General features: G+C 52.3%; 8 protein-coding genes across 8 annotated transcripts; 3 read left to right on the top strand and 5 right to left on the bottom strand.

The window, feature by feature from the left end:
• Positions 1-77: 77 nt before the first annotated feature.
• On the top strand, positions 78-11,675 carry SNOG_10936 (hypothetical protein; the record flags this gene model as incomplete). The annotated part of the gene is made up of 5 exons (XM_001801142.1): positions 78-159; positions 210-367; positions 410-10,787; positions 10,834-10,922; positions 10,977-11,675. The coding sequence occupies 5 exons, from the start codon at positions 78-80 to the stop codon at positions 11,673-11,675; spliced, it is 11,406 nt and encodes a 3,801-aa protein (XP_001801194.1).
• A 778-nt stretch (positions 11,676-12,453) lies between these two features.
• Positions 12,454-13,377, bottom strand: SNOG_10935 (hypothetical protein; the record flags this gene model as incomplete). Its single annotated transcript, XM_001801141.1, has 2 exons — positions 12,454-12,957; positions 12,997-13,377. 2 exons carry the CDS (start codon positions 13,375-13,377, stop codon positions 12,454-12,456), a joined length of 885 nt encoding a protein of 294 aa, XP_001801193.1.
• Positions 13,378-13,739: 362 nt separating this feature from the next.
• SNOG_10934 (hypothetical protein) lies at positions 13,740-15,029 on the bottom strand (the record flags this gene model as incomplete). The annotated part of the gene is made up of 1 exon (XM_001801140.1): positions 13,740-15,029. The coding sequence occupies one exon, from the start codon at positions 15,027-15,029 to the stop codon at positions 13,740-13,742; it is 1,290 nt and encodes a 429-aa protein (XP_001801192.1).
• Positions 15,030-15,854: 825 nt separating this feature from the next.
• SNOG_10933 (hypothetical protein) lies at positions 15,855-16,682 on the bottom strand (the record flags this gene model as incomplete). Its single annotated transcript, XM_001801139.1, has 3 exons — positions 15,855-16,361; positions 16,414-16,509; positions 16,593-16,682. 3 exons carry the CDS (start codon positions 16,680-16,682, stop codon positions 15,855-15,857), a joined length of 693 nt encoding a protein of 230 aa, XP_001801191.1.
• Positions 16,683-17,175: 493 nt separating this feature from the next.
• SNOG_10932 (hypothetical protein) lies at positions 17,176-18,663 on the bottom strand (the record flags this gene model as incomplete). Its single annotated transcript, XM_001801138.1, has 2 exons — positions 17,176-17,383; positions 17,435-18,663. The coding sequence occupies 2 exons, from the start codon at positions 18,661-18,663 to the stop codon at positions 17,176-17,178; spliced, it is 1,437 nt and encodes a 478-aa protein (XP_001801190.1).
• A 1,967-nt stretch (positions 18,664-20,630) lies between these two features.
• On the top strand, positions 20,631-22,957 carry SNOG_10931 (hypothetical protein; the record flags this gene model as incomplete). Its single annotated transcript, XM_001801137.1, has 5 exons — positions 20,631-20,667; positions 20,717-20,784; positions 20,833-21,007; positions 21,071-21,659; positions 21,712-22,957. 5 exons carry the CDS (start codon positions 20,631-20,633, stop codon positions 22,955-22,957), a joined length of 2,115 nt encoding a protein of 704 aa, XP_001801189.1.
• Positions 22,958-23,871: 914 nt separating this feature from the next.
• SNOG_10930 (hypothetical protein) lies at positions 23,872-26,197 on the top strand (the record flags this gene model as incomplete). The annotated part of the gene is made up of 2 exons (XM_001801136.1): positions 23,872-25,105; positions 25,152-26,197. The coding sequence occupies 2 exons, from the start codon at positions 23,872-23,874 to the stop codon at positions 26,195-26,197; spliced, it is 2,280 nt and encodes a 759-aa protein (XP_001801188.1).
• An 876-nt stretch (positions 26,198-27,073) lies between these two features.
• SNOG_10929 (hypothetical protein) lies at positions 27,074-27,310 on the bottom strand (the record flags this gene model as incomplete). Its single annotated transcript, XM_001801135.1, has 2 exons — positions 27,074-27,162; positions 27,214-27,310. The coding sequence occupies 2 exons, from the start codon at positions 27,308-27,310 to the stop codon at positions 27,074-27,076; spliced, it is 186 nt and encodes a 61-aa protein (XP_001801187.1).
• Between the last annotated feature and the right edge of the window lie 579 nt (positions 27,311-27,889).

Here is a 27,889-nt window from a genome sequence, read left to right as displayed (position 1 = left end):
TGGAGCTTCACCAGGACTTGCCCGAAAGAGGGCACGCGAAAGAAGCGCGCAGCTTTTTAGCTGCACATACTGCGAGCATGGCGTCCCACAACTTTGAGGCCATGGCCGCGAAGCTTGACGATCCGAATTCTGGTACACCACACCTCTCCCAGCGCACACGTCTCTATGGGATGCAATCGCCATAGGGAGCACACGTTGACAGCGCGCAGATCTGCGAACGAAAGGAACGCAAGCAATCGACATACGGGACAACATCGAGAGTTACTGTCAAGGCCCGCAGTATGCTGTCTTCTTGACCCATCTTGTGCCAGTCTTCCTCAAGATCCTCGATGGCAACCCAGTCTTCATATCAACTTCTCCGGAACAGGTGAGTCTAACATATGCAATTGGCGACAGTCGCTAAACTCAGGTTCAGCGGATACGGAATTGCGTCCTCGAGATCATCCACCGACTTCCTATGAACCCAATTGATGCGCTCGAACCGCACGCGGCGAAGATCACAGACAAGCTAGTGGGTTTAGTCAAGCTGGAGAACGAGGATAACGCGGTGCTTTGCATGAAGATTATCATGGACTTCCTTCGACACCAGACGAAAGCCCTTGCCGACCGGGTGCAGCCCTTCCTGGACCTTATTCAAGAGATGTTCGAGACCATGGAGCAGGCAGTGCACGACACATTCGACAGCGGAAATCCCGCACCGACATCGCAGGGCGTTCCCTCGACACCCGGAAATCACCAATTCTCGCAATCGCCACGACCGAGTTCACCAGCGACCGCCCTCACGTCCGGTTCGGCAGGCGATCTGGGCTCGGAGCATCAGCAGACGCGCATGCTGCTGAAGGGCATGCAGTCATTCAAAGTCCTTGCCGAGTGTCCAATCATCGTCGTCTCTCTGTTTCAGGCGTATAGGAACTGTGTGAACAAGAACGTCAAACTCTTTGTTCCACTCATCAAGAACGTGCTGTTGCTTCAGGCAAAACCACAAGAGAAGGCACACGAGGATGCCAAGGCACAAGGCAAGGTCTTCACTGGCGTCAGCAAGGAGATTCGTAACCGGGCCGCGTTTGGAGACTTCATCACAGCACAAGTCAAGACCATGAGCTTTCTAGCATACCTGCTCCGAGTGTATGCGCACCAGCTCAACGATTTTCTGCCGACCCTCCCGGATATCGTTGTGCGTTTGCTCAAGGACTGCCCTCGCGAAAAGTCGGGTGCGAGGAAAGAGCTTTTGGTGGCTATTAGGCATATCATCAACTTCAACTTCCGCAAGATTTTCCTCAAGAAGATCGACGAGCTGTTGGACGAGCGCACTTTGATTGGCGATGGACTCACAGTGTACGAGACGATGCGACCTCTGGCATACAGCATGCTGGCGGATCTAATTCACCACTTGCGTGAATCTTTATCGAAGGAACAGATTCGTCGCACCGTTGAAGTATACACCAAGAACCTGCACGACACATTTCCAGGCACGAGTTTCCAGACTATGAGTGCAAAGCTCCTCCTTAACATGGCCGAGTGCATCGCAAAGCTCGAGCCCAAGGAGGACGCTCGATACTTTCTGATCATGATCCTTAATGCGATAGGGGACAAATTTGCTGCGATGAACCGTCAGTACCACAACGCTGTCAAGCTCTCCGCACAGTATAGCCAACCCTCGATCGACGCTGTGGAGGAGAACCACATGGCTGTACAAGAGCAGCCTCCGGACTGGGATGAGATCGACATCTTCAATGCGACACCCATCAAGACGTCGAATCCAAGAGATAGAAGCTCCGACCCAATTGCCGACAACAAATTCCTCTTCAAGAATCTGCTACATGGTCTCAAGAATCTTTTCTACCAGTTGAGGGCTTGCAATCCAGCAAAAATAAAAGACGAAATTGACGTAGCGAACGCATCAGCAAATTGGCACGAGGTTTCCTTTGGCTACAATGCGGAAGAGGTCGAAGTTCTGATCAAGCTCTTCCGGGAAGGTGCGAAGGTGTTCCGCTACTACGGCACCGACAAGAGTCCAGAATCGCAGGGCTTGACGCCCGGTGACTACATGGGCAACCAACACATGATGTCAAGCGGCAAAGAAGAGAAGGATCTACTCGAGACTTTTGCGACAGTCTTCCACCACATCGATCCGGCTACGTTCCACGAAGTTTTTTCCTCCGAGATACCCCATTTGTACGATATGATGTTCGATCATCCCGCGTTGTTGCATGTCCCGCAATTCCTTCTGGCTTCGGAAGCCACGTCACCAGCGTTCTCCGGAATGTTGTTACAATTCCTCATGGATCGCATTGAAGAAGTTGGCACTGCAGATGTGAAGAAGTCTTCAATCCTGTTACGATTATTCAAGCTGTCTTTCATGGCGGTGACACTTTTCTCGGCGCAGAATGAGCAAGTTTTGCTGCCACACGTCAGCAAGATCATCACAAAGTCGATACAACTGTCTACTACTGCAGAGGAGCCGATGAACTACTTCCTGCTTCTGAGGTCACTCTTTCGCAGCATAGGAGGTGGACGATTTGAGCATCTCTATAAGGAAATTCTACCTCTACTCGAGATGTTGCTGGATGTTCTCAACAACCTTCTTCTGACAGCACGCAAACCAGCCGAGCGAGACCTCTTCGTTGAGTTGTCTCTCACCGTGCCCGCACGCCTGAGCAATCTTCTTCCTCACCTGAGCTACCTCATGAGGCCTCTTGTTGTTGCACTACGAGCAGGATCTGATCTTGTTGGCCAAGGCTTGCGGACGTTAGAGCTCTGTGTTGACAACCTTACCGCAGACTACCTTGACCCAATCATGGCGCCCGTCATAGATGAGCTTATGGCCGCTCTATGGGAACATCTCAAGCCCAATCCATACAGCCATTTTCATGCCCACACGACAATGCGCATACTCGGCAAGCTTGGTGGCCGCAACCGAAAGTTCATCACGGGGCCTCCTGAGCTAGACTTCAAGCCCTACTCTGATGACCAGTCATCTATCGATATCCGGCTGATTGGCTCTACCAAAGATCGGGCATTTCCCGCTGCCATCGGTATCGACACTGCGATTGCGAAGCTACATGAGGTACCGAAGCTACCTGCAGCAAAGAAATCGGATGTCTTCCACAAGCAACAAGCATTCAGACTCATTACCGCGCATACGAAACTGATGGTTGGCTTTGACACCTTGCCAGATGATTTTGCTCAACTCGTGCGACTACAGGCGACAGACTTATGCGCGAAGAAATTCGACCTCGGGGCTGATATCCTGACTGCGATGGAGCGAGACAAGTCAATCGTCAAGAAGGGTGTCGAAGGAGAGACATTGAAGAAGCTGCTCAAGGCATGCATTTTCGCTGTGTCAATATCGGATCTCAAACAAGATGCGGAAGCCTTTGTCACCCATTTAGCGAAGCACTTCACATTCCTCGAGCTCGGTACCCAATTCGCGACATTGAAGCACAAGAACAAGCCGTTTGATGTGCACTCTGGTGAAGGACCGGTCGTCATTGAAAGCGAAGTGATATCAGAGGCAATTGGTGAGTCTCTGGCATCAGAACATACCGCAGTTCGAGAAGCAGCGGAGCAGGCCATCATCACAATTCGAGACTCTGTGAAGGCCATATTCGGAGGCGACAAAGACCTGGACAAGTTTGCGTTCTTCAACGAGCTCTCCAGCACATTCTGCCACAACTGCCACGCTGACGATTGGTTCATGAAGTCTGGCGGTACTAAGGGCATCGAGATCATGATCAAACAGCTAGGACTCCCTCAAACCTGGATGGTTGCACGTCACTTCGAGCTCATTCGGGCGCTCAATTTCGTCATGAAGGATATGCCTATCGATTTGGACTCAAAAACACGTAAACAAGCAGAAGGACTCATTGAAGACCTCATCCGCCGATGCCACAAGAAGACCACAAAAGAAGACTTCGAAAAGCCCAATAGCATCACCCTACGACTGTGTGGACAGCTAGTCGGCGATCTCTCACACATGAACAAGAGCGTGCGAGAAGCGACACAGCAAGCATTCCATGTGCTGTCCGATGTCACAGGACTGGGGGTTCACGAGCTTATAATGCCGGTCAAGGATAGACTCGTCGTGCCCATCTGGACGAAGCCACTGAGAGCGCTGCCTTTCAGCATCCAGATCGCCTACATTGACGCCATAACCTTCTGTCTGAAGCTAAAGAACAACATCCTCGATTTCAACGATCAGCTGACTAGACTTCTGATGGAATCGCTAGCTCTCGCAGATGCTGAGGATGAGGGACTTGCAAGCAAACCGTTCGAGCAACGCAATGCTGAACATATCATCAACTTGAGGGTCGCGTGCATTCGTCTACTGTCAACCGCTCAAAGCTTTCCCGATTTTAGTACAACACCACCCAATCAGACTTTCCTCCGCATCATTGCAGTCTTCTTCAAGTGTCTCTACTCGAAGTCACCTGAGGTCATCGACGCCGCCAACATTGGTCTTTCAGGTGTCATATCGGCGACGAATAAGCTCCCCAAGGATGTACTCCAGAGCGGTCTGCGGCCAATCCTGGTTAACCTCCAGGATCCTCGGAAACTATCTGTCGAAAACCTAGATGGTCTGGCACGACTACTGAAGCTCCTTACCAACTACTTCAAAGTGGAGATTGGTACTCGTCTGCTTGACCATCTCAAGAGCATTGCGGACTCCAACAGCTTGCAGAAGACTTCATTCAAGATGATTGAGCAGGACCCCAAGATGAAGATTGTCACTGGCATCTTCAACATCTTCCACTTGCTACCACCTGCGGCCGCCACCTTCCTTAAGCAGATCATCGAGAAGGTCATTGAGCTGGAGACTGCGCTTAGGAGAACGCATTACAGTCCTTTCCGGGAGCCCTTGATCAAGTATCTCTGCATGTACCCTAAGGAAGCTTGGGAGTACTTTGCCCCGAACCTCAAGGATCAGACGCAGGGCCGCTTCTTTGCTCAGCTACTCGAGAACGAAGCAAGCGGCATTTTGAGGAAGCAAGTTATGGAAGACGTGCCCGGCTTCTTGGGTGCTATCGATTTCGAAGGGACCGACAAAGAGAAGTGCCAAGCTCAACTCAACGCCATTCACATTGCATATGCCATGAGTCGCTTCGAAGAGTCGAACAAATGGCTGGCAACCAACGATGATCTCCGAAAGGGTCTCTTTGAGGCAGCAAAGTCTCTGGAAAAGAACCTTCGGGCCAATACCATCGACCCAGAACTACGTCTCGCAACAGAGCAAGCTGGCGATCAAATTATGATTGTGTTCACTACCTATTTGCAGCACGAGCCGAACAGTCTGGATTTCTTCTTTGAGCTTATCGACGCAATCACATCAGAGGAGCTGAAGGCTTCTCCGCGTCTGTACGACTTCATCTACGAGCAGATTGTGTCTAGCGACTCAGTAGAGTACTGGAAGACTCTCATCAACAAGTGCATCGACATGTACACCTCTCGCAACTCTTCGCAGAAGACCAAGACGTTCCTCTTTCGATACATCGTCAACCCAATCTTCGCCATGGATGTAAAACGCAACTGGGATAGCCTGTTTGATCAGAAGGCGAAGGGCACTGCATTGATGGATCGTAGCATGACCGAGACGATCCACAACCGCTTATGGAAACCACAGTCTCTGACAGACACCTCGGAGGAGACAGCGCAGCTGGGAGTCGACCATTCCCGAATGGAGCTTCTCCAATTGACGACTCTGCTTCTGAAGCACTACTCGGGCATGATCCAGGAGGCGCGCAAGGATGTTATCAAATTCGCTTGGAACTACATCAAGCTCGAAGACATCATCAACAAGTACGCAGCTTACGTGCTCATTGCCTTCTTTATCGCTGTCTTCGATACTCCAATGAAGATTGCCATTCAGGTCTACCAAGCTCTTCTCAAGGCGCATCAGAACGAAGGCCGATCACTGGTTATGCAAGCGCTCGAGCTCATGGCTCCGGTCTTGAAGAAGCGGATGAGTGGAGGCGACCCCAAAATGCCTCGATGGATTCAGTATCCCCGCAAGGTTCTCTCTGAGGAGAGCTCGAATTTGCAGCAACTGATGAGCATATTCCAGTTCATTGTTCGGCATCCTGACCTATTCTACGAAGGCCGAGAGCACTTGTCGAGCATCATCATTACATCTCTCAGCAAGATCGCCCAACCACCGAACCCCTCTACTGATGCTAAGAAGTTGGCGCTGAATCTTATCAGCCTCATCAGGACTTGGGAAGAGCGTACAGCGAGTGAGTCCGGCTCAACGGACAACGCTGTAGAATCACCATCTTCTGCAAAGAGGAGAGTAGATGGGACTATTGTTCCGCCGGGTCCGCTGCCAAAGGGGTTCGTTGCATCGCCTGCCGTTCGAATGATGCTGGTCAAGTATCTCATTCAATTTATCGCCTATCTGCCAGAGCGGTACCCAGTTGCCTCGCCGAAGCCAAAAGATCCGGCTACCGTCACACCTGCGGCGCCACCCGCAGAAATCTGCAGGAAGGCTGTACAGCTCTTGCACGATTTGCTCTCGCCACGACTCTGGAACGATCTGGATCTTGATCTCATGCTTAGCAAGAAGATCGAAGAAATTCTACTCACCGAAGCGAAGCAGGATGATAAACCTGAGCAGTTCCATACCCGCATGATCAACACCCTTCAGATTGTGAAAGTCATTGTCAACGTCCGATCTGACGAGTGGGTTCTGCAACGCATTCCGCAGTTCCAGAAAATCCTTGAGAAGCCAATTCGCTCCGAGAATGCGGATGTTCAAGCTAGCTTGCATGCTGTTGATGAGCCCGAGGATGGCCATAGGAAGCTGCAACCGACGCTGAAGCGCATCCTAGAGGTGATGCCCGACCCTGTCACTGACGACGATGGCAATACAGAAGAGTCGCCGTCGACTGACTTCGTTAACTTCATCGGTGCCATCGCAACTGAAGCCCTTTCCAACGGCTCATACATTTGCGCCATCAACATTCTCTGGACTTTGTGCCAGAAGCGACCGGAAGAGATTGATCAACACATCCCACAGATCATGAAGGCATTCCAGGGCAAGATGGCTAAGGACCATCTAGCTGGTCAGAGTGGTATACCTGGACAGCCTGTGCCGCCTGCAATGCGACCCGACGGACCCCTGCCTCCAACAGATCCCCGTGAGGTGGAGATCCAGACCGATCTTGTCCTCAAGACGGTGGACATCCTTGCGGCACGCATGGCCGAGCTCCAAGACAATCGAAGGCCATATCTGAGTGTCTTAGCGTCGCTCGTGGAACGATCCCAGGTCAACTCAGTCTGCATGAAGGTTTTGGACCTGGTCGAAGACTGGATCTTTCACTCATCCGACGTTGTACCGACGTTGAAGGAAAAGACAGCTGTTCTCAGCAAGATGCTGCTGTTTGAGCACAAATCGGACACGTCGCTTCTCACCCGCTTCCTGGACCTGGTCATTCGAATTTACGAAGATCCAAAGATTATGAGATCAGAACTCACTGTTCGTATGGAGCATGCGTTCCTGATCGGTACGCGTGCCCAGGATGTTGAGATGCGCAACCGATATATGACCATTTTCGACAAGAGTTTGAGTCGAACTGCGGCTAGTAGGCTCAGTTATGTTCTCGCAAGTCAGAATTGGGATACGCTGTCTGACAGCTACTGGCTGAACCAAGTCATTCACCTGATGTTTGGTTCAGTGGAGATGAACACACCAGCTCAGCTTCATTCCGAAGACTTCAAGTTGATGAAGCCTACCATGTTCTTCAGTACCTACAGCAAGGATGCTAGAATTCAAGACGTCATCGTGGATGACGATCTCGAGAACCTGGTCAACGGTCATCGTAGCTTCTGCACTCAGCTCGCCGATGTCAAGATCAAGGACATTTTTGAGCCGCTCGGACATCTTCAGCACACCGATAGCGTCCTGGCGCACGATATCTGGATCGCCTTTTTCCCACTTGCCTGGACTGCGTTGACCAAGGATGACCAGAGTGACTTGGAGAAGGGTATGGCAGCACTGCTTACCAAGGACTACCACCACCGCCAGATCGACAAGCGACCCAACTGTGTGTCAACTATGCTGGATGCCGTCGTACATGCTCGTCCGCGAGTCAAGTTCCCGCCTCACATCATGAAATACTTGGCTCAGACCTACAACGCATGGTATACCGCTGCTGTGTACATGGAAGACTCTGCCATTTCGCCTGTCGTGGATGTGGAAAAGCTGAGGGAGAGTAATCTCGATGCTTTGCTAGAGATCTACAGCGGTCTCCAAGAGGATGATTTGTTCTACGGCACCTGGCGACGGCGTTGCCAGTTCATTGAGAGCAATGCAGCGCTCTCATACGAGCAGTGCGGCATTTGGGACAAGGCTCAGCAGATGTACGAAGCTGCGCAGATCAAGGCTAGAACTTCAGTGCTGCCGTTCTCTTCGGGAGAGTACATGCTCTGGGAAGATCACTGGGTCATCTGCGCACAGAAGCTGCAACAGTGGGAGATTCTGAGCGACTTTGCGAAGCATGAGAACTTCAACGATCTCTATCTGGAGTCTACCTGGCGTGTCTTCGATGCATGGCAGAATGCAGAGACACGGGAACAGCTTGATGCGACTATCAAGGCTGTCAGCGATGCCCCGACACCACGAAGAGTCTTCTTCCAAACGTTCATGTCGCTGCTCAAGCTGCACAACAAGCAAGAGTCGACACCGGAGTTTCATCGATTGTGCGATGAGTCTATTCAGCTTTCGATCAGGAAGTGGCACCAGCTTCCGCGACGCATCACCCAAGCACACATTCCATTGCTCCAGCATTTCCAGCAACTGGTCGAACTGCACGATGCTAGTGTCATTTGCCAGAGCCTTGCATCCACAACACAAGCCAATCTTGACCTCAAGTCTCAGGAGCTCAAGCTGTTACTTAGTACATGGCGCGACCGACTACCTAACTTCTGGGACGACATCAATGCTTGGCAGGATCTCGTTACGTGGCGCCAGCATATCTTCCAGCTCATCAACGGAGTGTATCTTGCTCTGCTACCACCGAATCAGAACAATGCCAGCGGCAACTCTTTCGCTTACCGCGGATACCATGAGACTGCCTGGATCATCAATCGCTTTGCACATGTTGCACGCAAGCACAACCTTCCGGAAGTGTGCATCAATCAGCTCGGTCGCATCTACACGCTGCCCAACATTGAAATCCAAGAAGCTTTCCTCAAGCTGCGTGAGCAGGCCAAGTGTCACTACCAGATCCGAGCGGACCTCAACAGTGGATTGGATGTTATCAACAATACCAATCTCAACTACTTTGGACCGCAGCAGAAGGCAGAGTTCTACACGCTCAAGGGCATGTTCCTTGCCAAGCTTGGCCAGAAGAACGAAGCTGGCGAAGCGTTCGGTACGGCACTGTACTTCGACATCAAGCTACCGAAGGCATGGGCTGAGTGGGGTCGCTACAACGATATGCTGTTCAAGGAGGAGCCACAGAACTTGGAGCGAGCTGAAGCGGCACTCAGTTGTTACCTCGAAGCTGCGAGTCAGTTCAAGAACGCCAAGTCGAGGAAGCTGCTTGGCCGCGTGTTGTGGTTGCTCAGCTTAGACAACCCCGAGCGCAAGCTGGCTGAGAAGTTCGAAGAGTTCAAGGGCGATACACCGGCTTGGTACTGGATCACGTACATTCCGCAATTGCTTAACAGCTTGTCGCGGCAGGAAGCACCAATCGCGCGATCGATCCTGGGCAAGCTGGCGAAGACGTATCCACAGGCGCTGTATTGCCACCTCCGAACGACACGGGAGGACATGGTGGTGCTCAAGAAGAACCATGAACAGCAACAGGCAAAGGAGAAGGCGGCAAAGGCGAAGCAACAAGGCTCGCCGGCTGTGAAGCAGAGCTCGCCAGAAACTCGACCAGGATCAAGTGGCAACGCGCCCGCGACCGCAAACGGCGACAGCAAGCCTGCCGCCAACGGTACTCCAGGTGGCACTGTCAAGACAGAGGGCGCTCCACAGGGTAGCCCGAGCGCTGCTCCAGCTGCGGCTGATACTCCCCCCGCGCCCAAGAAGCCATGGGATCACGTGGAGGAGATCAGTGCGATCCTCAAGACGGCATTCCCGCTACTGGCACTGTCTATGGAGACGATGCTCGACCAGATCCAGAAGAACTTCAAGTGCCCGCCGGATGAAGACGCTTATCGACTCATCGTTGCTCTGCTCAATGACGGCTTGTCGTATGTTGGACGACAACCTAATCTGTACGCTCGCGAGATCAAGCTTCCTCAGTCGACAGAAGCCAACATTACACGTTTCGCCGAGTCTGTGCTGCCACCACACATCCGAAAGGCGTTTGAGCGCGACTTTGTCACAAACAAACCTACTATGTACGAGTACATTCAAAAACTGCGTACGTGGCGGAATCGATTCGAGGAGCGCCTTGATCGGAGGAAGCTCGTCGTCCCGCTTGAGCAGTATACGCACCAGCTCAGCGAGTTCCGCTTCCTCAAGTTCGACGACGTGGAAGTTCCTGGCCAGTACCTCCAACATCGTGATAAGAACAGCGATTTCGTACGCATTGAGCGGTTTTTGCCAGATGTGGAGTTGGTCCGTGGTATTGGCATATGTCATCGCCGTCTCAAGATTCGTGGACATGATGGTAGCGTTCATCCATTCGCTATCCAGTTCCCGGCAGCGAGAAGCTCGCGTCGTGAAGAGCGAATTCTGCAGCTGTTCCGTATTTTCAACGGCATCTTGGCGAAGAGGAAGGAGTCGAGGAGGCGAAATCTGCAGTTCCATCTTCCGCTCATGGTACCAATCACGCCGAGTGTGCGCATGGTACAAGACGACGCTAGCTACATGAGTATGCAAAGGTATCTACGAGGATTACTGTCGTCAGAATAAGATCAACAAGGACGAGCCAGTGCTCTTTTCGATCGAGAAGTTGAGAGCACTTCAACCGGTAAGTTACACGGATAACACTGAATCAGAGTCTCCCACTGACGCCACGACCCAGAAAAACGTCGATCACGCCAACTCCATCCGCCTCGAAACCTTTGCCGCCATTCAAGAAAAATACGTCCCGCCAACCGTCATGCAAGACTTCTTCCGCGCCACATTCCCCAACTTCGAAGATTTCTGGCTCTTCCGACGCACTCTCTCGTACCAGCTCGCCTGCCTCACCTTCATGACCTATGTCATGCACATGAACACGCGTTTCCCCCAGAAGATGAGCATCTCCCGCGCCTCCGGCCGCGTCTGGGGCTCCGAGCTCATCCCCAGCATGGCGGTCGGCAAGCCGATCCTCCACAACTCGGAACCCGTACCCTTCCGCCTAACCCCCAACATGCAAACCATGATGGGCCCACTGAACATGGAAGGCATCTTCGCGCCCGCCGTCATGACCGTCGCGCGCGCCCTGATCGAACCCGAGGGCGAATCCGTCAATCTGGAAATGCAGCTCAGCATCTTCATGCGCGATGAGATGAATCACTGGTTCACGTCGCAGCATAAAGCGAGTCAACTTACGCCCGAGGTCCTGCGCGAGAGCGTGCAGAGTAATTCCGAGATGGTGGTGAAGCGCGCAAGTGCGCTGGGTGGACTGCCTACAGTCAATAATTTGCCAGCAAATCAGACGGTCGTGGATCTTGTGGCTGTGGCAGTGGATCCGAAGAAGCTGGCGAGTATGGATCCGCTTTGGATGGGGTATTTGTGAGATTGTACAATAGTGTGATACAGCATGGTGTTTTACAGGGAGGAAAATTGGGTTGGGCATTTACATGGTGTGAATGGCGTTGACACTTGTATGGTGGACATTGTATGTTTTAGTTTTAGTTTTCTTTGTGTTTGATTTGCATAGGAGAGGGGATTATACCATGGGTTGTAGTTTGATAAGAATCACATATTTCGAGATTGAAAGTCAAAATTGCCAATTCAAGGTACACTCCTTTGAAGGAGCACGGTATTTGTGGGTGAGAAATATATGCATGACCCCGGTTATGGGCAATCTTCAAGGTGTGAAAAGCATCGACTCTTGTGTGTGGGAATCGTGTTGTTGTATTTTTCGATGGGGTTGTTTTTCAGAGGTCAGGGGATTATACTGAAATAATGTGGAGCTGCTCAGGTTTGAGATTCTGATGATGGAAAAGAAATCGAGCGGCTCGGTTTTCAATTTTGTTCTATTCTCAAAGCAGTATTTCCAAGCTTAATTTTCAATATCGAGCTGCTCGGTTCTCGTGTTCTGTCACAGGGGAAAATATCGAGCTCTCCGGAACAGGTTTGAGAGTGAGAGTCGTCATTTCGATGTGCAATTGTGTTTCTTCATGTTTTTAATCGAGTCTATTGGTGGATATACACCACTGTACAGGCTCGAGTATCATACTATCGCTTCCTGCGCCTTCAGTGAAACATACAGTTGGACTCACTGAACCGTATCCCGCCCGAGCCGAAGTCATCGTCCTGATTTCCCTCGAATAGTCCAGCCTTCTCACTGACTAAAAAGTCCCCAAGTCGCGCAGTCTAGCCCCAGGATAATCGCGCTGCGTTGCCAACCACTCTTGATGCGCACGATATACATACTTGGGCAACTCACCCGGCGTCGGTCGATCCCGCATATAATGATTCAACATACGATCCAAAATGCCATGCATAGCCGCGCTCGCCCAGTTATTCGACAACGCATGTATGCCCTTCGGCGGCGCATGCACCATCCAGCCCAAACACGCAATGACCAGCGCCGAACTATACACATCCGTGTACTGAGAATACGCCGGCTCCTCTGGCGCAGCGAAGTCCTTGTCACCCAGCGGCATCGCATTTGCTTCCGGTCTATCGTCGTCCGTAAGCGCACATCCAAAATCTCCAAGCAACATGTTCGGCCACCGAACATCACCCTGTCCCTCCCACGTCATGAACATATTGCTCGGCTTGATATCACGGTGGTAAATCGGTTTCCAGCCGGGCGCCTTGTGAATAACGCGACCCGCTGCTGCGTACCGCTGCATAGTCGCCACATCACAGCCTGTATTAAGCCATACCACCGCGGCAGTCAAATCCCACAGGACTTTCCACGCGAAGCCCTCATCCTCCAGCTTCTTACCCTTGTTGCGGTAGCGGATGATCAGGGCGTCGAGCGGGCCTAGTTCGCCGCGCTGCAGGTATAGTGAGCCATAGCCTACACGCTCGTGCTCGAGTGTCCAGTCATACAGGGAGACTATGTTCGGGTGGTTCCCGGCTTGTTGCATCATGCGGATTTCGCGCTGTGCGCTGCCGTAGATGATGGCTCCGGGGCGCACGCGCTTCTCGATCCATACAGTTTTATACTTCTTGTGTCGGACGACGATTACGCCGCGGTTGTTATTGCCACCTGTGCCTTGGGCTGCGGTGGTGATGGGCTCGTATTTACCTCGGATAGACATGACTTTTGGAGTGGTGGATATTTTGGGGTATGGTTGTAGGTCTGTGGAGAAAGAGGTGGGAAGTTCGTAGATATTGAATGGATGGAGGGAATTTTATTGGCGTATGATGAAGACTTCTGACATGGCAGGCGACCATGTCTTCTGCGCTTCTGCGCTTGTGAATGAATCTCATGGGCTGGCATCACTTGGTCACAGTGGGTCGTGTCGAGTATTGTGTTCCTCAACACCATTTGACACCGTGAAGACGCACAATGTGATATTTCACGACCCTGATGAGAGTGACTAGATTCTTGGGCAGTCGAGTCGTGGCGTTCAAATATTGAGATATTTTGTAGTGAAATACCGCAAAAGTTGCCTCTACCTCATCTCCACGAGTGTCCATGGCCTTGTAATTGTGCGAAGTTTGACGTTGGTGGTGATATTACATCCTTCCCTTTGCTGTCGGACTCTTCTCGAATTCTCTCTTCCACAACAGCAACTGATGACCCAGGTATGGCCCATGGAGCTAAGTAGTCGAGAGGATCAGAATAAACATTACTGCGTGGTAGTCTTGCTGTTAGGCTCTCTGTAGTAGATGCGCACTTTGCTTCATCTAGGGCATATGCGGGTTCCTCTTTTGCGATAGTCTTCACACTCTTCTTTGTTACGTGTTTAGTCTTGACCGTAAAATCTTTCTGGGAACGAGCCATTGATTCATGAATCTCTTGTAGACTGTTGCGAATAAACTTTGCCGCAAGCCTCTTTGTAGGGTCGGCAACAACAATCGCTTTGATCAATTTCACGCACGAGTGCACCCACGATGCACCCATATTGGTACCTTTGAAGCTGCACCGAACCGTAGGAAGACTTTCCAAGAGGGATAGGAGTTCGGATCTGATTCCACACGAAGTTGTATTGTAGAATCGCGGATGAGGTCCTAGCAATGCTTCGCGAAGGTATTTCACCTGTTTTGGATCTATTTCGACAGCATAAGTGAATATTTCGGCAAGGATACAGACAAGCGACCATATATCCGCGCTTATTCCATCTATCTTCTGCGGTCCGACTTGGTCCCACTCGGGAGGCTTGTATCTTCCGGGCTGACGCATGCGCACGCTTACGACTGTATTGACTATCCCTACAGCATCTGTCACAAGCTCTCCTCTGTAGTCATCTGAGATAGGACTTTTGTCAAAGCTAGATAGTGTATCGTGTGTCCTCCTTCTAGGCTTGATAAATGAAAGGCCGAAATTAGCTATCTTCCATTGACCGACGGGATAACGATTGCGAGCATCTTGATTGTCTGGGTAGACCTCAAGTATGTTGTGTGGCGTAAGGTTGTTGTGCACAAGGGATAGGCTCGTTTCGGTGAAAATGCCATTGTGGAGGAAATCCAGAGCGTCCGCAAGATTCATGCTTTCGGCGATCAGATCACCAGGCCACATGTTCTTTGAGCATGCCTTCACCGAAGAAGAGGTTTGATTGCTTCTAAGAGCCAGTTGACTTGGCTGCATCGTGAGAAACGTGTCGAGGCTGTATGCCGCCAGTTCGTATATGAGATGATGGACGATACGATCCTCGATCATGTAGCGACCATCGGTGTCGAATGGACCGACAACCTTGTTGATCATCTTCGCCTTGTTGAGCTGGGTCGCAAAGTGTGCATGTTCCATCATGTGACCTTCCTCAAGCGTATGAAAGGAAGCCCAAGGTCAGTGGCAGCGATTCGCTCAACAGGACATGAACTAATTCTCTCCTAGCCCCATATTCCCTGACGACCTGGTGGAGGAGACGCATATGATTGTCGCGTATATGTCGTTTGCTGTTTTCCGAATTCCAGTTTCTAATTTCGGAGTGCTGTTTGCCGATGTCCAGTTTCGATGTCCAATTGCTGATTTCTGGTTTCTGGTTCCAATTTCCAATCTTTTTTCGTATTTTTAAATTCCGGTTTCTGATTTCTGATTCGTGAGTTCGAGTTCTGATTTCACACCGCATTCTAATAAACGTCGGACTTGCGCAAATACCACCATCAAATACAGTCCTAAATATAGTGTGTCAAGTTGGCTGGATGGCATGACAAGGGCACTCTCAAACTCAGAGTCGCCCTGTTACTCGTCTTTCTTTGACCAGAGACAAACAGGGTCACGCGGATCCCGACTATTTGAGAAAGCTCGACATAAGGTTCTGGGGATTCTGCGAAGGGTGTTGGGTACCACGTAGTATTTGCGCTGTGTATCGCTAGTTCCCACCAATCTACTGCTTTTGCCAGGAAATGCTTTGCGTGAGATGAAGTCTCCCTACTAATTCGGAATCTGCTTCACAACGTATGACACTGGCCGCTTGTGATACTCATGAGTGAGAATTTGATACATGTACATAAAATTTACACTTTCCAAAAAAACCCCAATGGTATCCCCAGCAAGTCGAGTTTTCCCTAAACGCCACCCAATGCACTCCCCTCCCATCCTTCTCCAAACCACACGCACCCACCCCCTCACCTACGCGATAGGTCTACTCCGCTCATCCTCCGGCATCCGCATATACGCATCAATCGCCGCACTGAACACTGCGAATCCCGCGCACCCCACCGCCACCGCCTGCGGTCCAGCATTCCTTGCCAAAATGCCGCCAGTAAGGCATCCGCCCGCCACACCATTGTATAGGTCGTTCTTGGCCCGCAGACCCTCGATAGCACACTCGGTGCCGGAGAAGATTGCGCCTACTTTGGCGAAGTTTTTGCCCGAAGACTTGGAGGATTGGTACATGTCGCGCAGGCCGGCGCGGAGTTGTTGGCGCATGGGAAGGTCGGTGATGGGGATTGTTGCGCCGCCACCGGTTGGATTTAAAACGACGCTGGGGGAGGGTGCTGCTGCGGCTGCGTTGAGGGTGGGTTTGGCATTTGCGGCTGCGGAAGCGACGGCGGATGTTGCGGGGCCTTTGGGTGCTGGTGTTGGCGTGGGAGTGTTTACGGGGAGGGGCTGGGACATTGGTGTGTCGTAGCGCATCTATGGGTTATCAGTAGGGTGGTAGGATTGGAGAGGGGAGGTAGGGACGTACAGAGGACATGAAGAGGCCGAACATGGCGCCTAGGCCGCCGCCCATTACGCCTGCCATGACGGTCTTGCCGAGACATGATTCCATGCCCATTTGCATCTATATGTGTTGTCAGCTTGAGGCTTGATGAGCGCCCAGTTGTTCATCTGGAACATGGTGGGACTTTTCAGTGAATTGCATACCGCTTTCACCATTTGCTGTTCCTGCTCAGACATTCCGGCGTTTGGATTCATTGATGCAGGCATCATGCCTGGCCCTCCTGGGAACGCCATGATTACGTGAGGATGTGGTTGTGAACGATGAGGGGTGGTTTTGCGCCGCGATGGCGATACTGTAACTTTTGCGGAGTTGACGCGGAGGACGGGAAATGCCGGCCAGCCGACGTGATGAGGCTTGGCACCGGGAGCTGCCGCACGTTGAGAATGAGCTGACTGCACTGTGCCCACAACGGACGCACACCTGAAGCCGTTTCCGTTCCTATAATTTCATGTTCGACGTGCACTTGTTTGAAAATAATCATGGCTAAAAATGAAATATACGATGCATTCATTACACTATTCGAATCGAAGTAGCTATATACCGTCCCACACGGGTCAATTGACTCAGTGTATATACAATTAACGCCCATTGCCGTGCCATGCTTCTCAGAACCGCCTTACCACACCAAGCTGAACAAAATACTCTCCATGTATAGAATTAGACATTGCTGCCGTAACTGCCGTCTAGTGGCGTGATATCATTGAATCGTTGATAAAGTCTGGGTCATTAGATCAAAGAAGGAGAGTCGGATCGGCCGATGTAGTCTCCGTGGGAATGGTTGGAGTTCCGCGACTCGGGAGGAGGCGTAAGCTGCTTCTCCCATTCCTTCATCAGGTGAGATGCAGTGCGCTTCAGGTTACTTGGCGACATCTTTGCCATGTCGGGCCACGGTATCGAGTTACGCTTGGAGTCGCGTCCAGCATCATCGGTCGAGCTGACGGTTGTGAGCGACGATGCCTTGCTATCATGGCGTTTGGAGTGGTACCTCGTGCTTGTCCTGGAGCTGCCCGGGCCGTGCGAAGACGCCGCATCCGACTCATCCGAGCTGTCCTGGGCGTCGCCAGTCTTTGAAGCGTAGGCGTCGTTGGGCGTCTCCCAGTTATCCCATTCTTCTTCCTCGTCCACGACCGATTGTGTCTGCTTTTGCGGAGTCTGAGCGGGCTTGTTCGTGTGAGTCTTCTTGTTGTGCACAGCGGAGGTCTTAGGCTCACTCAGACCCATCTCCTTCCAGAAATCGTCACCAGTTGATCCAGATTTTGACACAGACTTCTTGGAGCTCGCTGAGCGGTTCAGAGCTGGGCGGCCATTGGCGAACTTCTTGTTGCCCTTGATCAAGGGATCCCGCGTGGTGAAGCCAGCCTCCTCGTCACCGTTGACAGCTTCGTCACCCACCGTGGCTTGTCGGATATCATCGATGAAGTTGAACAGGCCCTTCTTGAGGTCGTTCGCCATTTGCGTACCGGCTCGGATGAGCTGCTCACGCTGTATGGTGGGAAGGCCGGCTGAGTCGTAGCGTTCATTGCTGCTAAGGTCGATGAGTTGCTTCGAGTGGTCGGACGAGGTGGATGATCTGGGAGCTGCCTCAAGTTGCCTCGGGGTGGATGCATCCTCATGGAGGTTGAGGGGCTGGGGGAAGGGTGGTGCGTATTGCTTATCAGGGGAGAGCAGGGACAGGGTGCGGAGATGGCGCGACCCACTGAAGACCTTTCTTTGTGAGTTGCTCTGTGGGCTGCTCTTGGGGTTGGCTAGGAGAGCAGCTTTGCGGCGCTCCATCGTCTCTTTCTCCAGGGATATGGTTGAGCCGGCTTCGTCCTCTTTCTCGGGATCGTCGGTAATGTCAATGAGGGTATTGACCGGCTGCAAGGGGGCGGCCTTGCGCTCTTTTGAGCGGAATTTGGTGGCCTCTTGCCGGGCGTAGAGTCCCTTGAGCGTCTGGAGGTCTGCCTCCGCTTTGGTAAGCTCTTCCTTGAGCTCGAGCACATGGCGTTCCTGTGCAGCGAGCACGGCCAGAATGCTCATCTCAGTCGGGGCCGTCTCGCTCTCTGGCGAGAGCACTTTGGAAGGCGCTACCCATGAAGACGGGCGCGACCGCGGCGAGTACGTGCCAGGCGAGCTGGTGCCATTTGATGGCTGGATGGGGAACTGTAGCGACAGGCGCTTCCCTTGGCCGACAACGTCGGCTTGGGAAGATGTTTTTGAGCGAGAGTGCGGCATTGATACGATGATGATAGGAGGAGGGAGGGTGGTGGTGCGGGAGGCGGAGGTCGAGGTAGAAGAGGCGGTGGAGGAGGCGGGTTCGTGGATTTCTCCTATGCAGCTCGCGTCCAGGGTCTGCAGATGGGCACGGTCCACGTTATCAGCAACACCGCCGGCGCACGAGGAACCAGATCTGATGAAACGCGCTGCAATCGAGGCAAAAGTCGAGCGCCGGATTCGTTGAGCGAGGCGGTGAAGGACCAGGAGCAAAACGGTGAAGGGCGGTAAACCAAAGAGTTCCAGGTAGGTCAACAGCCCCGCCGGAAGGCCTAGAATGCGTAGAACAAGTGACCGACGTACCCACCACAAGTAACACCTCAGCGCGATGCCGTTTCCCATGCCAGCGTGCGGGCAGGCTGCATTACTTGCGAAGTAAAGGAGTGTGTAGAGCCAGTTCAGACGGTCACACAGCCGCTTCTCTAGTCTTTGTATCTGCCCTCGTCCACGCGGCGGTAGTGCTCGAGCCGTCAACAATCCAATCTCGGTGCACGCTCCCAAAATAACACAGGGTCGGCCTGCGGAGCTAGTCCGGTTGACAGCGCTGCGTGATGGACTGGACATGTTACTGCCTCGTCAATGCATACCGGTACCATGTCGCGACTGTTCTCTCTCATCTGGTCTCCGAGGGTACGGCGTTGTGCTTTGGAAAGTTTGAAACTATAAGTTGCATGTGCATCGTGAGCGGGCCTCGGCGTTGCGACGTTGGACTGTCAAGGCTCCGCTAAGATTTGGACGGTGATCGAAGCAGCCTTTATGGGTGGTCCTGATGACCTAGAGTCTTAGGACGGTCGTGGCTCTGAAGAAATTGACAGTGATCAACGCTCGCGGCAGAGCACCCTCCAACAGCTCCCACATGGGCACAAGATTCGGCCGAGCTATCTCCAGGGGCCGAAGAAAGACAGTGAATGGTACTGCAGGTTATTAGCTACAAGGAATACTAAACAGAAACCTGTAGTCGAACCGAAAATGTGATGCTGTACGTAGTGGTGATAGGCCTCGAATATGGCGGCAAGGACATGCGTAAAACTTCAACCTCGTAGATGAGCAGCGTTTGTTGTCGCACTGTTCGCTTCCCGCCGCAGTTGATCGTATGGAGTGTATTGCGATTCTACCCCATCGCAATTATGGTTCTATAAGGCCAGGACACATACGCTCCCAAACCTCATTCCTGTCCCTGATCCCAGGCCCTCGGACTTCACCAAGAATGCCATCGATCACGCGCAGCGGCGCGCTGCCGACTTGATGATCGGCATGAATCGCCAAATTGGCATCGGCAGCCCTGCGGCGTCATATCGCAATCTGGAGCAACACGCTTCTGGAAGCACTCATCGTTATGGAGACGGTTGAATAATGTGGTCTTAGCGTGAAGCATCCCTGTCAAGTGACAGTTTGTGGGACTTCGGCCACACAAGAACGTGAAGTCTAACGGTACGCCAATCGAGAGTGTGACGTGAAGGACTTTCCGATAGCCGCTGCTGCTAGAGATCTGACCCGCAGCTCATGCAGGGCGGCTCTCGAAATGTTGGGGCCGCTGCAGGTACAATTGGTCTCCGAAACGGCCTCACCCGTGGAACTGTGGACGTCGACACATTTGCGAATTTCGTTCTTCTTGTCGAGAACATGGTTTCAAACGACGCGTCCTTCCCCGTGTTAAGATGACTGCTCGATCGTGGGCCTCCCAAGTCGCGTCGGTGCGGTGGGGTGTGCGCTTTGTTGTCGCTAATGACGTTGCCATGGTGATAGCAACCCCTGCACGGTGTTCCTCAACTTTGATATGCACCGTCACGACCGCACTGCATAGCCTCACCAACCTATTTCTATCCAATAGTACTATCCCGAGGCGCTAGCCGTCCTATTCTGCCCTGGAACCGCCTCGCCCGAACTGAGTTTCCCACAATCATCAACTCAGTATCCTCGTCGACGCAATGGCCGAGAACTATCAGGTGATGGAGGAGCTGGGCAGTACGTTGCGACTATGGCTCAACTGTAGCAACGGCTTACAATATAACAGGCGGGAGCTTCGGAAAGGTGTACAAGGCTGTCGACCGACGGACGGGCGAGATTGTCGCCATCAAACACGTGCGCGCATCCCATCCGACATCAGACGGCGATATTAATAGAACGTAGATCGACCTCGAGGACAGCAGCGAAGAGCTCGCCGACATCCAAGCCGAGATTTCGCTGCTCAGTACATGCCACAGCCCTTATATCACCGAATACAAGACGAGTTTTGTCAAAGGAGTCAAGTTATGGATTGTCATGGAATTCCTAGGTGGAGGGTCTGCAGCAGATATGGTATGTGGTATCAGGTCATGGAATCAAGCACTACAGAGCTGACAACTTTAGCTTGCACCCGGTCCGATAGCTGAAGCACACATCGCCATCATGTGCCGCGAACTTTTGCTAGGACTCGACTACCTCCATTCGACCGGCAAGATCCACCGAGACATCAAGGCTGCGAACGTCCTTCTCACCGATCAGGGCCGGGTCAAGCTCGCCGACTTTGGTGTCGCGGCACAACTCACCAACATCAAATCGCAACGCATGACGTTCGTCGGAACCCCTTTCTGGATGGCACCTGAAGTTATTCAAGAAGCTGGCTATGACTTCAGGGCAGACATTTGGTCACTGGGTATCACAGCCATGGAGCTGGCAGAAGGAGCACCTCCGTATGCTGGATCTCACCCAATGAAGGTCCTCTTCACAATCCCCAAGAACCCTGCTCCTCGTCTTACCGGCGACCAGTGGAGCAAAGACTTCAAGGACTTCATCGCACAGTGTCTCATCAAAGATCCCGACCGAAGGGCCACAGCTAAGGAGCTTTTGAAGCACCGCTTCATTATGCGCGCAGGCAAGGTCGAGGCATTGCGAGAGTTGGTGGAACGCAAGCAAATGTGGGAGGCACAGCGAGAGCAACAGGCGGTATCGCACCCCAAGTACTACGAGGAGACCATGTAAGTACTTGGTACTCTGTATCCTAGTCACAACTTTGCTAACTCATGTCAGGCGCGATCTCTCTCCAAAGGGAGAAGACGACGACTGGACGTTCGACACAGTCAGGCCTCGCACCGCAACGACAGTTCACCAGACAGCTCGACGACGCAAGACTGCACGCATACCCTCTACCGATGTTGTCGCGGTAGCGAAGAAGATGCAGCACATGGAGCTCGACGACGCCCCCTTGGGAGACGTTACAGACTCACCGATGCGTGAGCGCCGTCCAGCCTCGTCTCGTCAGACCTCGCACGGCACAGCGTTCCGCATACCATCCGGAAACACACCCACGGCTCGTCGTGTTAGCAACATGCCCAAGCAGCCTCTAGGGGTTGACCTTTCTTTCGGCAACTCTCCATCAACAGTGCGACACTTCAAGCGTGTTCCTAGTGGAGAGCGCCGTGCAGCCCTCGGATCAAACCCTCCTCCGACCGTCTCAAGCAACGAAAGCGCCCCAGGATTCCAACCAAACCCCGAAGCTCGCACATTCCGTCCATCCCCGCCCAACTCAAACCATCCTTTGGACATAAACAACGAGAACGCGCCTCCCACACCTGATTACCCACCTATGGCTGTTACCAAAGATGCTCTGTATGGTCGCCGAGCATATAGCAAGGTTCTGGATTCTGTCTTCCAGGAAGCACATGCAGACACAGCGTCTCCCCATCAGCGTGAGGCTATCGGACGTGTCGCTCAGGCTTGGCAACAGCTCGATGAAATCGACCCACAGGGCGAATTCATGCTCTTGAAAGCCATGGTTGACCGCCTGAAGGGCGATGCAAAGCTTGCTGCTGCTCTAGGCATTGAAGTCCCGTCAGTGCAAACACCACGCAAGCACAATACTAACACGAGCGATACAAGCCTCAGTGGCACAACCGTGCATGGAACCAGCACCACTCGCATTCGATCCAGCGCAGCTACAAGAACAATGACTACAACGCGAACCACAAGCCGCTCTTCAACACCAACGCCCGGCCCGCCTGTCGACAGCACACCATCAGAGGTTCCATCAGCGTCTCCGCTCAAGGCAACCAAGCTCTTGCTTGCGCAAAACAATCCACATCTCAAATCACACCGTCGCCGTCAGAGCGCAATTGTAGTTGGAGAGAAGACCCCTGGCCAGAACGCTTCGTTCGCGCTGGATGAAAAGAAACTCCCTGGCTACGTGGAGAAGGGTATGGAGCAGCAAGGTCTACTCGCCGACATACTCTATTCACAGTGGATGGCAGGTCTGAAGACGCGCTGGCCAGCGACATAGCTTTTGGCCAGATATGAGGTTGCTGATTCTTGCATACCGTGCGTATTGCATTCTTTGCACATTTTTTTCCCGAGGTCTGCTTGCAGTAACGAGCATGAAGTCACGATTATGGCTCTTCTTACTTGGATGTACGATGAGTTTTACTTTGCGAGCTGGCGTTGCATTAGAGCGGCGTTTTCCATGGGCATATTGCTATTTTCTGAGCGCAAGCGTGTATAGATAGACCGGTGCATAATGTAATCATATTTTGAAGCAAGGATTCGCTCTTTCCGCCTTCGTGAGAACAATGTGCCGAGCCGACAGGAGGAAAGCTTAATCTGGCAATCCGCTTGTCGTGCACTATTATCCGGACTACCTAGGTACTTCGTACTCCACAACTCCAAGTCTCCACGATTGGGATCTGCCGCTAAACAAGGTACCCCGCAGCCACCCGTATTGCTGCACCGTTACATCACTTGAACAATTTTGCTTGCTTTCCCCACCCTCACCTGTAGACTAAGCAAACGGCACGGCGGAGGTATTGCGGAGGAAGGAGCGTGACATCGCGTGTCACTGCCAAGACACGCTGGAATGAAAGGTTAAATAGACTAGGCGCAATGACATAGCTGTCAATTTTTCAATTGAAGTTCAAGTTCTCTTGTATCATCGCGGGATGGGTGTATTCTTAAAACAGAGCGCTTTTGCAGCGTTACTGCTGGGCGTTGCAACTGCGCAGAATAGTACTAGCAAGTCGCCTTACGACTGGGTTAATCCGCTGATTGGCACGACGAACGGAGGTTTGTTGTATTTTTGGACGAGGCGCAACTACAGGTGAACTGACCGCATCCAGGCCATGTTTTCCCAGGCGCAACACTGCCTTTTGGTAGCTCAATCTCAACTCCACAAGTTCAAGTTGCGACTAACGATATGCAGGCATGGCGAAAGCAGGCCCCGATGTCAACGGCGGCGAGAATCAAGGCGGATTCTCATCCGATGGTGCCCCAATATACGGATTCTCACATATGCACGACAGTGGAACCGGAGGATCGCCTTCGCTGGGCAACTTCCCTATCTTCGCGCAAGCAGGATGTCCGAACGACGATATCAACGCATGCAACTACACGTTCTGGGACCGAAGCACTGATCGAATTAATGGTACTATCCATGCGCGCCCAGGATACTTTGACATTACCTTAGCCAACAACATTCGCACGGAAATGACTGTCACGAATCACACTGCGCTGTATCGCTTCACGTTTCCTGAGACTCCTGTGACGGCGAACACGACTTCAAATCCCCATATCCTTGTCGATTTGATGGATTTGCCAAAGTCCCGTGCCGATGCGAACATCACCATTCATCCAAACAATGGGCGCATATCAGGCAGCGGTCGCTTTACGCCATCCTTCGGCCAGGGCGCCTACGTGTCGTACTTCTGTCTGGATTTCGACGGCGCCGCCGTCAAGGACGCAGGTATCTGGACAAACTCTCGCGCAGCACGCACAACAAGTCTGAAAATTCGATCCGGCGATGTAAGACAGGCTCCGAGTCTACGCCCTGCAGGTGGATGGGTCCAATTCGAGAAGCCGAAGAAAAACAACCAGATCCTTGCTCGTGTTGGAATGAGCTTCATTAGCGAAGCACAGGCGTGCTCCAATGCCGAAAAAGAGATCCCGCGCACCAACTTCGACTCTGTCGCCAAAGCGGCGGAAGAGGCATGGCGCGCCAAGTTCGATGTCATCACTATCGAGGCCGGCGGTGTCGACGATAATCTCCAGACTACTTTCTGGAGCGGCGTGTACCGCAGCATGATTAGTCCGCAAGATTACACCAACGAGAATCCGAATTGGAACTCCAGTGAACCATACTACGACTCGTTTTACTGTATTTGGGACAGCTTCAGAAGTATTCATCCTTTGTTAACGCTGCTGGATCCGCATAGTCAGACGCTGATGGTGAGGAGTTTGCTGGATATCTATGTGCATGAGGGCTGGTTGCCGGATTGTCGTATGAGCCATTGCAAGGGCAATACGCAAGGTGGCTCAAATGCTGATATCGTGATTGTGGATGCGTATCTCAAGAACATTTCTGCGGGGATCGATTGGAATCTTGCGTATGAGGCTCTCGTCAAGGATGCTGAGGTTGAACCTCCTAACTGGGATATCGAAGGTAAGTCATGTTACCACTTACCTGATTGCTCTACTAACCGTCCCAGGGCGCGGTGGACTCGCTTCATGGAAATCTCTAGGCTACATTCCCACGGAGAACCTCGACACCGATGGCGTTGGTACAGAAACTCGTAGCATCTCCCGAACAGTCGAATACGCCTACAACGACTTCACCATTGCCCTCCTCGCCCGCGCTCTCGGCCACAAAGACGACTACATCAAATACCTGCAACGCTCCGGCAACTGGAAGAACATGTTCAACCCCGCCCAAACCAACATCATCAACGGCACCGACACAGGCTTCGTCGGCTTCCCGCAACCCCGCTTCATGAACGGAACCTTTGGCTACCAAGACCCCATCTACTGCTCCCCACTCCTAGACTTCACAGGCTGCTACCTCAACCCCGCCGGCGGCGAAACCTACGAAGGCCCCGTGTGGCTGTACTCCTTCTTCGCGCCCGGCGATATGGCCAGCTTAATTACTACCCTCGGCGGCCGCGATACCTTCATCGCGCGCCTCAACTGGCTGCACGAATCGGGTATCTTATACGTCGGTGACGAACAAGCCTTCCTAACCCTCTTCCTTTACCACTACGCCGGGCGCCCCGCGCTGAGCGCTCAGCGCGCGCACCAGTACATACCGAGCCTTTTCAACAATACAGTCGCGGGTATACCTGGCAATGACGATAGCGGCGCCATGGGCTCGTTCGTTGCGCTTGTCATGATGGGTATCTTCCCCAACGCAGGCCAAGACGTGTACTTTATAATTCCGCCATTCTTCGAATCTATAAGCATTACGAACGGCCAGACAGGGAAGACAGCCACTATCAAAAACATCAACTTTACCCCCGATCAGAAGAACTATTTCATCCAGAGCGCGACGCTGGATGGCGTGCCGTATACAAGGAATTGGATACAGCATAAGTTCTTCCTCGAGGGCGGCGTATTGGAACTGACCCTGGGAGATAAAGAAAGTGAGTGGGGCACGAGGGCGGAGGATGGGCCGCCGAGTTTGGGGCCGTTTACGAACGGGACGGAGGGGTGGAAGAGGGGGTGGGAGATGGATGTTGGGGAGGTGAGGTTTGGGGTTTGAGAGAAGGAGCGGGACTGAAAGGGTCGATGTTTGGGCTTTGACTGACAATGGATTTTGCTGGTTAGAGCAGGGCTTCGAGAGGAGAGGAGCGGGTAATGAATCATGATGGAAACTTCCACAACATGTCCAACTTGTGGCGACTATTCAGAAAAGTTGTCGACAGATAAATTCGAAGGCAAGTCGGCTACTAGCATCTTTACACTTGCTAATTAACTTAAACACTAGACAACGATGCGCTACTTATCGACTCTTGTGTCTATGCGCTTGCTGACATGTTCTTTTTGGAAGATTTGAAGACGCTATGTGTGCTCAAAATACGACACGCGTACACATCACTGACACTACTTCGCGCTCTTACGTTCATACAATGAGCTCGACGGGCGTAGCTCCTGGTGTCAGCATAACGACGTGGAATCGACCCTAATATCATGTAGATACTTGGCTGTCGCGCCTTTGCCTGAACCAAAGGCAGGGATCGTTCTCCTGCGGCTCACCACTGTAAGTGTTTGACCATTGACACCAGCCTATCCGAACTTCATTGTAAGACCACGGCTGAATCGACGCAAATCAGCATCGGTACGAGGTCGTCTATTGTAGAACCGTCACGCGACAGTCCTGGAAAACTCTTCTTGTGTGACGACAACTAAGCCTTCAGCCATTCTCGGTTGCCCAGTGTTGGGATTGGACAATGCTATCGCGTGTTTACGTGAGCATGACGTGATTGCTACCTTTCAGCACACCAACTCTCAATCTACTGCGATTCCCGCTTGACCATTCACCCGAAAGTGACACAGAATAATGAAGCTCCTCCGGCAACATGGCACCGTCATCGCGACTCACACACAAACGCAAGAGTGATGGTTTTGGCGTCGACTGCTAGGACCTACAGATGGGTGACGGCGCAACATAGAAGTAAGCATCAGAGCAATCCATTCGCTTATTTACACGTCCCATAATCTCTCTGGCTGTAAAAGCATCAGTATCATCGAGAGAATGATTATTGGGGAGATACTTACCACCCAGTCTTGCAATGAGAATCGGTCGTACCACAGAAACCACCTGGCGAGCAGCATTGACCGTTGAACGGGCCATTTGCACATGTATATTTGCCATTGTTAGCACCGCAACTACCATCGAGCGTCGGTACGTTAGATGTCAAACATGCGCTTGAAAACGACTTTTGACTGTAATACAGTCAGTATGGAATTAGACAGCCACGAAACGCATGTAAGTACGAACCAGCCTTGAGCGCAATGATTCACGGTATCACCGCAATAGCCTCCGTTACTGCAGCAATTTCCAAACCCGCTACCTCCACACGTCAAGCCAGCGCTACTTCCACAGCTGCCATCCTTTGAGACATTATCCGTGGTAGGTGTTGTGGGTTGTCCAACTGGGATGAAGCAATCACCAAAGCCGGCCTGGCATGCTGTGCCGCAATGTACGGCTGTTACACCACACCATCCCGAGCTGCTACAACAATTTCCAAATCCAGATAGCTTGCAATTGAAGCCTTGGAGCCCACCACAGCTACCTTATTCACACGTCAGTTCAATGCTCCGTTTCGCCACGTCATGGCTTCTACGTACCGTCGGGCGAGATAGACGTGTCAGAGCAGGTCCCAAACGTCGGCTGGCATCCCGCTGTGCCTGAAACAAGGTATTAGTTGCAGTCAGTTGCTTAATGCTTCGG

This window comes from Parastagonospora nodorum (assembly GCF_000146915.1).
Source record: "Parastagonospora nodorum SN15 chromosome Unknown scaffold_18, whole genome shotgun sequence".
Lineage (NCBI taxonomy): Eukaryota > Fungi > Ascomycota > Dothideomycetes > Pleosporales > Phaeosphaeriaceae > Parastagonospora > Parastagonospora nodorum.
This window is presented reverse-complemented; position numbering and strand designations above follow the sequence as displayed.